The sequence below is a fragment of the Coccinella septempunctata genome, chromosome 6 (assembly GCF_907165205.1).
Source record: "Coccinella septempunctata chromosome 6, icCocSept1.1, whole genome shotgun sequence".
NCBI classification, from domain to species: domain Eukaryota; kingdom Metazoa; phylum Arthropoda; class Insecta; order Coleoptera; family Coccinellidae; genus Coccinella; species Coccinella septempunctata.
This window is the reverse complement of record NC_058194.1, coordinates 30,506,559-30,518,685: the sequence shown is the minus strand read 5'-3', so window position 1 is coordinate 30,518,685 and position 12,127 is coordinate 30,506,559. Positions and strand designations below refer to the sequence as shown.

Below are 12,127 nucleotides of genomic sequence, written 5' to 3'. Positions count from 1 at the left end.
TCAAAGAACTCAACAAATGATAGAATAAAAAGTGTTTCTTTTGACCTCAAGAACCTACTGTTGAAATATTTGTACGAGTCAATGACTCACCCTTTATATTCTCGAATTTCTGCCATTTCTGATAGTAAAGTATTGGAATGTAGCAACTAAAACTAAATATAATGGTGGTGTAGAGCGAACAAGCTCTGTTCAGAATAGATTCCTGGTCTTTAAAGACTTAGAGGAAATGGAGAAGCCAACTTGTCAGGAAAGGAGCACAAACTCCTTACATTCACCCTTTATATTCTTGAATTTCTGCCATTTCTGATAGCTACTAGATTTCTGATATAGCTATTAAAACTAAATATAATGGTGGGGTAAGAGGAACAAGGTCTGTTCAGCCTAGATTCCTGGTGTTTAAAGAATTAGAGGAAATGGAGAAGCCAACTTGACAGGAAAGGAGCACAAACTCCTTTCATTCACCCTTTATATTCTTGAATTTCTGCCATTTCTGATAGCTACTAGATTTCTGATTTAGCTATTAAAACTAAATATAATGGTGGAGTAGGACGAACAAGGTCTGTTCAGCCCAGATTCCTGGTCTTTAAAGTATTAGAGGAAATGGAGAAGCTAACTTGACAGGAAAGGAGCACAAACTCCTTTCATTCACCCTTTATATTCTTGAATTTCTGCCATTTCTGATAGCTGCTAGATTTCTGATTTAGCTATTAAAACTAAATATAATGGTGGGGTAGAACGAACAAGGTCTGTTCAGCCTATATTCCTGGTCTTTGAGGAATTAGAGGATTTGAAGAAGCCAACTTGCCAGGAAACGAGCAAAAACTCCTTTCACTGGCCCTGAACCTATGATTTGGGAAAATGTACTCACAAGAAAGAGTTTCAGGAGAAGGAAAACCGGAAAAGAGTGCCAGATCTAAAGAAGTATCTGGATCTCTAACACATCACTCAACAGCCAAATACTGCACTCAACTTTATCGGATCTTCATTCTTGAATAATGTGAAAATAATGTTTTTTTTTCGGGAAACCAACCAGCATTAGTTGATTTCAGCATCTAGTTGGGTGACAGCTGAAGCTCCTGACTACATATCGGTGCTTCCCCCTGTTTTATGCATGCAAATGTTAACGTTTCGCGAAAATCAATCTGCTCCCTCGCTAACCTCATCCAAGATGACAAAACGACGTCAAACGAATGGAAAAATGGGGCAGTAATACCCCGGGAAACGTTGATTGAATTCTGACATAACCCCATTTAACGATCCTCAGCGCCTAATTCTTGTTTTTCCCATAGAAGCGGCGGGAGTTGGCACCGATCCATCCAGTCTTTGGTACGTAATTTTCCAGTCGGTCGAGCAATGAGACATCAAATCAACTTCGAACAGTGTTCGCGAACTACAATTACCATCAAACGTTCCATAGTTCCCGCTTTCCGATTTTACTATGTCCCATGAAATCTCGCATATTTCTCCTCCTACCGAACGAGGATACAGTCGGAGCTCGGCCAAGCATAAAAACTATAAAATTTCCCCAAAGGGAAGTAATCCCGTCTAATATATCAAGTTGGCCGTATAAATTTCGACTGAATAGGTCGCGGGGCAATCGCGTAGTCGAGAGAGCGGCTATATTCTCGAAGATACTCGGAAAAAACAATAGGACGACTCCTTTATCCTTCGGCCAAGATTGGGAAAAGCATCCGGTCCATTTGCTGCGAGAAGGAGGAACAGTCGGAAAAATATGTATTCGAGTGGGATACAGTAGGAAAAGAGAAAATCATGACTGCCAATTCTGACCGGGTCGCTTTGGCAAGGCTCCAACAGAGGTGTTGTGGTCCTTCTCCTAGATAGGATGGAAAAAAACTACTGGGTCCCTTCTCGGTCAGCGGTAAATTCCGAAAATTTTTGACGTTTTGGCCGTTCCTTAGCTTTCCTCAAAACATTATTGTTGTCTTGTATCCTCGAACTAGAAATTTCCATAAAACAACCCGTCAATCAAATCCAAAATTAATTGAAGTCAGCCACCAGTGGTCCTGTATGATATCACGATAGTTTCGTGCGCATTAGGATCCGGATAAAACCCCGGAGACATGCAAAGTCGGCAGTCGTACGTGTATTCGATGTGTAGAAAAAACTTAACACACAAAGAACCGAGTTTTACACAACATAAACAGCAGTTTAGACTCGGCACGCTATCGGCGTAATGAGGCTTGTGCTTGGCCGAATGTCGTCCCTATGCGGACGTTTTTAGCGCCTTTTCATATAGGATTCAGAGACGAGAGCATTTCGAAAACGCTTCCAGGGAGCCAAGAAGGTTTTCGGAAAAGTTTGAGCAAGCTGAAATAGTTAAAGAATAGGTATAAAAAAAATGTTTTCATCGATTATCAGGAGAATATAATATGTTCCAGGTGTTTTGCTCCAATAAACGATAAACCACAATTGAAGAGTATGAGGATTATGGGGATTTTTTTTCAGGAGTAGTCAATTCTGGAGAACAAAGAGAGAACGATTGATATGTTGAGTTACGGACGCAGAGGTATTCATAAAACCGAACAATTCTTTATGGGAACTTAAAAAACTTGTGATGCTCTCTTATCTTAACATCCTTGGTGTCATACAATGTATAACAACTTCTTTTATGGGGGATCTTTACGACTCTGCAGGATTGGAAAAACAAAGAAAGCAAGTCTTCTCGTGAATAAAAATTTTCAGATATGGGTATTTTATGCCTTGATTTAATCAGTGTATTCACAAGGTATCCATTGAAGTCGAGATTACATCCTTAATTCGATCGAATGTACGATTCAATCTCTACTGATTTGGAAGAACATTTCGTAGGAGAGGTTATACGTAGTTACATCGTTTCATCCAAATAGAAACATGTTGTCTGCCGTCTGCATGTTCTGCATTACATTCTTTGGTCTTGGTTTCATTCCTTGACCTTTTAAAAACTCAAAATTGGGTCCATTCCACTGATCTACATACAGTCACTATTCTTCTGCAAGAAAACGTTACTTTCCCTTAGTGCCATTATTTCCAAAAGGCATAAAATGATACTGAGTGATCCTATGTTCACCTAGTTCCGTGCATATGGGGTTATCATCAATTGGTTCAAGAAAACTAAGTGGGATAGAGCTTTGCACATAACCAAATGTGTGGTCGCTGAGAAGACTCATCATCCCCTACGTCGTGGGCTACACCGCGACTCTCCCTTCGTAATTACCCCTAATGGATCGGTGACACACACGCAGAACATTTCGACATTGTTCGATATTGAAAACAGATTAAGATAATGCAATTTCATCGTCGTAATCCAGCTGGCTGGCTGGCGGCGAGAACTTTGATTGGCGCCGACGTAGACGTGGCAACGTGCGGTTCTGCGGCTTCGTTGTTAACTCACGGATGATGTACCGGAGGAGCTTCCTGAGAATGTTGTTATTGGAGACCTTCAAAGACGTGTTGACATATTATCAGCCGTATGGGATGTTCGGGTTTTGAGGGAAATGAGCGGGTGTATGACGCAGGCTTCATTCCTTGTTTGACGCTTGTCAATATCGTCGGATTGATCGGCACTCTGCGAGATTCGGTCAATGCAGATTGAATAGAATCAATTCGGGGTATGGATGGTACAATGGCACAAGCGGAATTCACTCGTCAGTCGAATTGGAGAAGATGGGAGTATATAGACTCTATCGGCGTGGTCCCTCGGGCAAACTAAACCGACTCCAGCATCGAAACACTTGGAATCTCCCAATAACGAAGATGTATTGATATCTAGTTAGCCTAGACCAGTTCCATGCATACAAAAAAAATATTGCGTTACCATAGTAACGAGCACTAACTCATTAGAAGTGTCAATGTGAAGTTTTAGGTCAGAAAAGGACACTGAGTTACGCAATAAATTAAAGGAAAGAAGATATCCACCGAAATTTTGCAAATCGAAAAATTGAAGTATCCATATATCATCAAATACCTGTATTTAAAAGGGTTAAGAGGTACACAGATTTACGAAGATATGCTTAATACCCTTGGTGATCAATGTCCTTCGTATGCAACCGTGAAAAATTGGACTGCAAGCTTCAAAAGAGGTAAATTTTCCATTCAAGATGATGACCGATCGGAAAGGCCAGTTTCTGTGTCAGTCCCCGAAAATATCGATGCAGTTCATGACATGGTTTTATCAGACCGTCGTTGGGCTAGAACGGATATCTGAAGCACTGAATGTTTCATACGAACGCGTTCATCATATAGTTCACGTCAATTTGGACATAAAGAAATTGCTGCAAAATGGATCCCCAAATGTTTGAATGTTGAACGAAAGCGTGCAAGGGTAGAAGCATCGCGTTCGATCTGTGCTCGATTTGAAAACGATGTGGACTTCATAAACCCAATTGTTACTAAGGATGAGACTTGGGTTCTTGGATACATTTCTACGATCCAGAAACAAAGCAACAATCGATGGAATACCGACACACTTGTTCTCCAAGACCTAAGTTTCGTGTCCAAAAATCTGCTGGAAAAGTTCTTGCTTCAGTTTTTTGGGATTGCCATAGAGTAATCATGATTGATTTTTTGAATAAGGGTAGAACAATTCCAGTTGATGTGATATATCTAGATTTTTCTAGAGCATTTGACCGTGTCCCACATAAACGTCTACTTCATAAGCTGGACCATCTGGGGCTGAGAGGAGGTCTTCTTGAGTGGATTCGTGCGTTTTTGACCAATAGAACTTTTAGAGTAAGGGTTGGTGATGTTTACTCATCTTCTGAGTGGCATGTTCTGAGTGGTGTCCCTCAGGGATCGGTTCTCGGTCCCATTCTGTTCCTCCTATATACTTCTGATCTCCCTGGTTGTTTTTTGTCGACATGTTCTATGTATGCGGACGATACCAAGATTTATAATTTTCCCCTTCTCAACCCTACAACTCTCCAGCGGGATCTTGACAAACTGTCCGCTTGGTGTCGGGAATGGTTGCTTCCACTAAACCTAGACAAATGTCATGTGCTGCATATGGGCAGAAGTAATCCCCGACTGTCCTATGTAATTGACGATTATTGTATCTCTCCTGTCACCAGTCAATGTGATTTGGGCTTGACCATAACTAGCGATCTGAGCTGGTCCACCCATGTTGCTTCAATTACAGCTAAGGCCCGTCAACTTACTTACTTGGTTCAGAGATCCTTTCGAGGCTCTGACAGATCAGTTTGTAAACTTATATATCAGTCTTACATACGCCCTATCATGGAATACGCTGGTCCAGTATGGTGGACTGCCCTTGTTGGAGAGATAAATTCTCTCGAGTCCATCCAGAGATGGAATACCAGAATTCCATATGGAATCGTCCGTCCTGATTATGAGACCCGCCTTCGTCTGAACAACATGACAACATTTGCGGATAGACGCACTAGAGGTGACCTGATATTCACATACAAGTGCATGCATGGAAATTTTGGTCCTCAGGTGGAAGCCATATTCTGTAAAAACATTAATAATCTTCGAGGTCACGATTTCAAATTGAGGAAGGAGAATTTCCGGACCATTCCAGGGCAGATGTTCCTACCCAATAGAGTGTTCTCATCCTGGAATAGACTTCCCAGTTCCGTGGTCAATAGCTCCACCACCAATAGCTTCAAAAATGGACTAGACAGACTGAGACAACTTTAATGGTGAAGAAATGTTCGGTGTGTTGGTGCCGAATTTTTGTGTCCTGTGTGTGTTACTCACATTTGAAATGATTCGATATATATTTTTTTTTATATTCATTCACTAGTTTATCTTTATTTTGGGGAAGTGTACGTTGAATTTTTTTTTTTATATGTAAGCTTATTTGAGTTTATAGGTATTTACCTCAACTCTAATTGTATGGTTAATAATAATAATAATAATAATAACTGAAGATTACTATTCGACATTACTGACCACTCTACGGGAAAAAAATCAAAGATAAAAGATGCGGAAAGCTATCCAAAGACGTTGCAGGTTCGCTGTAATAAATGTATCCAATTAGGAGCAGAATAAATTATTTTGACATTGAAATTTTGTTTGGTTCTATAGTAGGCTAAGAATTTTTCAATTTGTCCTCCGTAGAGAATGAAGAAGAAAAAAGATATGGAAGGGTAACTAACTCATTTTCTTGTCATCCTCATTTCCATAGCAGTAATGGTGGGATTGAAGGTTATTTTTAGCCTTTCCACTTTGTTCTTTACTCCAATTATTTCGTTTTATTTACTCTCATTCCCCAAACTACGCCCATTATAAGACTCCCCGAATTTTCCAAGAAACCGCGGCATTAAAATCCCATAGACCACTATTAAAAACCCATAATAGCCCAACTAATGACCATCAGCAAAATCTATCGACGCTTGTTAGTCGAGGATCCCTTATCGCCGTCGTGAAATTGACGGTTGAGAACGAGAAAACCCACGTTTTAAAGCCCGGTTCGTGTCCCGGCTATGTGACATTGATTAAAAATGAAACTATAACGACGTATTTATAAGAAATGTAAACAAACGGTCGGGCAATAATGAGACATGCAAAAACGCGAAGGCTCGATAAATAAATTGGTGAAATAATGATACTTAGTCACAGTCTGAAGGGCGCAATTACCTTTTCTTCGTCGATGTTGGTCCGTGGACAGAACAATGGCGGGAATCCGTTGGGATGGGAAAATGCGGAGGATGTTGTTGACTTCGATTCGTTAGGAGAATTAATCCGATCGTAAAAACTTTCGTGTACAGTTCGGCGTCTTGTTCTGGAGGTTTCAGATTCTCCAAGGATATGGTCCTGAACGTCTGATAGATCTTGAACTTCTACTTTTATGTGAATTCATATTATTCAAGTACGCCCCTGTCTTCTCCGAAATACACTAAAATCCTTTTGGGACGTTCGAAAGTTGGATGCGTACAAAGATCTCTGCTCATATGAATGCCCACTAGACAGTGTGGTACTCACAGTAGCAGAGGTGGCCTACTGGTCATTAGAATTCTATCCTTTCTTCCCGTTGTTTGTATTTTCCCTCGAAAGCACGAATCTACGTGTTCGCCGAGGCAGATAACATGATACACATGAGCTAATTTGCGCCGAGCTAAATGGATCAAAGAATCGCATGACTTGAACCGACGCCGTCATAGATGCCTGACCCGTATTATTATGCAGATAAGGAAACGGCAACGGCACTGCGTCGACGGGCGTCGGTTCTTGTAACGTCCGTTTTGAACCGAAAAAGTGCTGGTTTATTGGGGGGAAAACGCCGCTTGAAACCGCATAATTTTCAATAACAGACGGGGGAGACAAAAAAATTATACCCGGCCCTGATATTTACACGTTGAGAGGCATTCGAGGGGTTATAATTTGAGAACAAAAAATTAAAAGTATATTTTTGAATCTGTTCGAATTGAATTGTTCAGATCTAGAGTTTGTTATTGGAAGATTACTAACACAAACTCTAGGAGCAATAATGCCAAAGCGGATGTACAAAACCTAAAGCCAACTTCAACTGATTTATTGTTGTTTTTTGCAGATCATGTCAGAGAATTCACATGCGGTCAACTATACTACAGGACCTTCCACTTGGATGCGAAGAGGGATTCCTTATATGTTGGGGCAATGTAAGTTTCCTACCTTATTATATAGATTAGGCACTTGAAATGTTTTTTTTTCTTCTCGAGCAGAATCAGCTTGAGCGATGTAGCTCCAACTGAACACGCTTCTGACCTTGAAAATTTCAATCTGCGATATCTCCTGTCATAATAATGGAACCGGAATAAATTTCCGGTTTCGTAATCAGCGCTAGTCAGGCTTCAACACTAGATAAAAAGCTTGAATTCGAAAATCCAGAATTTCTGGATCAAAAATGAGCAAGGTGTTAGACTAAAATCCCCTAAAATCATATTTCTGCTCCTCTGTCTGAGTAGTGCGGTATTTTATCATTCCCCCAAAGAAAGAAATTCATACTAGTTGTTTTGAAGATTCTGAAAAACACATGAGTTGACGAGCCAATAGAAGATTGCACTGTAGACAGCCTATCAAAGTGAAATCAAAAGTGACAAAAGGATGGAAAAATGATTTTTCTCGAAATCAGCGTCGAAGATCCATAAATTTGGTATGGAAATATAGGTTTTAGAACACGAAGAATCTATTGAAAATAAAATCGTTTGAATTTCTCTGTTCGAAATGGCATTTCTCGAAAATTACAAATTTCAGTTGAAAGCTCCTAAAGATCGAACAGATGCTTCAAGATCGCTGTAGGTCTCAGATTTATTACTAGAAACGTTGCTTTTTTGGAATGTGCATCACTTTCTGATCTGTCAATGTCTGTCATTATTTTTCGGGATTCTATTCGACTCGAAAGGTGACCTTCGAAAAATTCCCATAGGGTCAGTTAAAAATTCGTCAAGACCGAACGGTTGCTTCGAGATCGCCGTGGTTCTCAGATTTTATACTAGAAGAGTTGCTTCTTCGGAATGTGCATCACTTGCCGATCTGTGACAATTTTTCTGGAAGTCAGTTAAAAATTCGTCAAGGTTGCCCTTGGAGCTAAATAAGAAAGGTAATTGTCGGCAATTGACGAATTTGGGTTTTCCCTTCAGTATCTGTTTCCCAGAAACCGCAAAATGTCCATCACCATTAGCCCACTCCATTAAATTCGGCTAATTCTTCGCAGTCACCTAATGCACGTTTACGACGTCCATATATAACCGCTCCACCCCACGTGACTCACGTGGGAAAACGTCCCGACGCAGATCTTGACCATTAGGTCCTGCGCTGGCACAATCACCAAATGCCGCCGTAAAACTGCGTATATATATTCAATTAACCATGGGCCCGACGTTGCCTTGAAGGGTCATTACGACACGTAATCTGGATATCTGGCGTTAATTCCGATCATGCAGTCTGACCGCATTAATTCTATCCAGTTACGTCATTATCTCCACCGGTCCCCCCCCCGTTCCAGATTAGCCAGACTCCGGCGCGGCGTCTCGTCGATATCATCTTCGTTTATCGTCTTTAATTAGGATCACGGATATTCCAGATTACGTTTAACGTGAGCCGGATACGTGTACGCCGACGGGATTATCGGCCATGTTATGAGGTTCGGGAAACGCCTGTAACCCGACACTGAATGTCGCCAATCCGTGGTCAGGTTTTGAATTCTAGTTTCGGCAGTTTCGGATGGAGAAATCTTCACTAAAGTTCGCTAGCCTTAAGTTGTCGACATGTATGCTGCATCCCCACGTTGCAACCCTTGAATTTCACTCGAACCTTCGACGAATAGTACTCTGATGGCTTAGAACCGTTTGAGATCTTTGAGGGAACTGCAGAAAGGCCCTATTTCTCCTTTGGTTCTATATAACAGATCACTCATTTGAGTTTGAGAAATTTCGCTCACTGGAACGTCTGGAAAAAATCCAGAAGTCGCCAATAAACTTGCCAGGAAAGGAGCATAAACTTCTTTTCATTGGCTCAGAACCTTTCTGTGGTATAGGTATCGAAAAATCCAAAGAGACACTCTCTGGCGGAATCTTCTTGGGTTGGAGGTTTCCAAAATGTTTCTTCTCCTCATTGGATGCCTTACAGGGCACATTATGAGAGTGGATCAAGGAGAAAACGACGAGTGCAGATGCTTTGGGGAGGAGGAGAGAACTTCAGATAACCTGTCGATGGAATGCCTCGCCATTGCTAGCCAAAGCAGCACATGCTTTGGACAAGATACTTGGAGAAGTGAGAAAGTAACCTCCTTGAAACCATCCCAGATACTGAAGTTCATTTGATCTCTAGAACTGGAGAACGAACTGTAGACGACGTAGTGGTGAAAACATTTCTAATGGAAGACACAGTAGATCTTGGAGACGCAGTGGAACTCAACCTTCCTCAAATCCACATTCTACTGGGTCTCAATACAAGAGTTCCGATGAGTCTTTGGGTGCTTAGCTCCATCTATGGGGGCAGTATTCAAATCTGGGTCTTGTAGGGTAGAAGAATCTTATCTGTCCTAGCCTTCAATAGCTTATTTGCAACGAAAAGTTTGTAGGCTCGTCAAGGAGATGAATGGTCCCTCTTGATAGAAGATCTTGAAGGTCCATCATCAATTCAGAAGACACGAATAGGGATTCTTTTTTCCTCGTATGTTTTCGTAGTTCGACGTGTCAAGATGCTAGCCTCTATGGATGCAAGATTTTATTCTCGGTTGAGCCTTGGATCAGTCATTATTGAATTCAACCTAACTGACACCATCTGCCACCATTTCAAAGATGTCCACACTTCTCCTCAACAGCGCATCATTCTAAATTATATTACAAGTTCTGGCATGTTAGATTATCCGTCCAATAACACTTCTAATGCGAAGGTTTTATCACGGCATCCGAGATGTATCACGATATTATCAAAGCTCGCCGAAAATGCACGATGATCACTGCCAATGCACAGCCGGCTGAACGAAATATACCCCACCCGAACTTTTTCCCATTATCTCGCAGTGCAGGAATAACGGTTATTCAGTCCCCCAAGGACCCCGGCTCTCCCGCCCGAAAAACTTCGTACTTATGGCGTTAACCTCCGAACTAACTTTAATTAGACGAGACTTCGGGATTTTTTGCCGTCCGACGTCCTGGAGGACGCTTAAATTTTCAACGACGAATCCTTCGCCAGCCCCGGGGATACTACGACAGACGCTCCGGTATACGGACAGTCTGTCCCGTCCAATTCCCGATGCAAGTAGTATTCGAACCGACTGAATTATTCCCGATTTCTGCGGTCTCCGGAACCGGGAATTATTGAGCGTATGAAAAATGCACGGCTACAGGAGCTGCGGAGAAAATTTGCGCGGAACGGGGATCGTGGTATCGAAATTTCGCCATAAAGTTTTTGCGGAATTATGCAACACCCTCTTGCAGTCGATGCATGGCGACTTGCGCTAGTTTTGGATCGAACAGACCGGCAAAGTTGATTCCCGAGACGTGTTCGTTATTTTATTCACGTTTTAAGTGCTCGGTGCATATTTTAGTACTTCGATTGGATGAATATACTGATTGACATCATGCCCGGGGAGTAACGTACATCGCTACATTAGATCAGTGAAAAAGGAGGATAAAAACGCTGTTAATTTTGATCTCCGGATCATATAGCAAGTTGTATAACCTAAGTAATTCGTTTGACATCGCTTTACAAAGGACTTACTTGGAAAAGTCATATCAAACAAGCAATCGACGAAACAAAAGCAGCGATGAATAGACTCTACCCTCTGATAGGAAGAAGAAGCCACATGTCGAAAGAGACTAAATTGAAGATAATCAAAGCCGTTGCTAGGCCTCAACTGACTTATGGATCAGTTGCCTGGGGTTTCGCGGCAAAGAGCCATATCAAAAGAATTCAGGCCACTGAAAACAAGCTGCTACGATGTGCAATAGATGCGCCTTGGTTTGTCAGGAATAGACAGATTTATAGGGACCTTAAATGGGAGACCATAACGGAATTCATGAACAGAAAAGCAGAGAAATTATTCGAAACAGCGAAAAACCATCCGAATCAAGAACTCAGAGGAGGACAAATGGAGAATGCGAATTTACCGAAGGAGACCAAGAGATCAATTAAAAAGAGATTGAAATTACAACAGAAGCTTATTGAAAAATTCAATAAAGTGTTAATCCGATAGAGGATGAACACATAAACCCCAGCACGATAGTGTGCGAGAAGAAAACCGACTAAGAGATGAACGGTTTATAGGCAAATGCCCGGAACCAATATTCAAGAAGCAGTTAAGGGTTTTTAGTGGGTCTAGAGCTCAGGAGAGTGAGAAACCACACACTTGTTCCCCCTCAGGGAAGAGTGGTTCATCTGACTTGCAGATTTTCCCCCTGCTACACCAAAAAAAAAGTGAATCGTTTGGCGCCTGACTGTGCAGGATCCCACCAAGACACCATCTCTGATCCAAAAAAAAATATCAATTAATCAACCAAATAATCCACTTCACTATTCCATAATCCAAACTGCCAAACCAACTCCGATTGGAGCACTCCTTTCCATCGTATGACCACATCCGGTGGTCTAGTACTGGCATAGTTCATCTACTTGCTGCCGGCTGCAAATTTCAGTTTCGGAGGAGGAAATGTAAACGACGCGCCGAACAGAATCCATCATC

General features: G+C 41.5%; 1 protein-coding gene across 2 annotated transcripts in view; it reads left to right on the top strand.

Moving 5' to 3' along the window:
* The window catches only part of LOC123314745 (semaphorin-2A), a 336,596-nt gene that overhangs the window by 205,051 nt on the left and 119,418 nt on the right, over nt 1-12,127 (top strand). For both annotated transcript variants that reach the window (XM_044900073.1, XM_044900072.1), the window contains exon 2: nt 7,511-7,598. In XM_044900073.1, the coding sequence (XP_044756008.1) occupies nt 7,511-7,598 (88 nt within the window). The remainder of the gene's footprint in view (nt 1-7,510; nt 7,599-12,127) is intronic.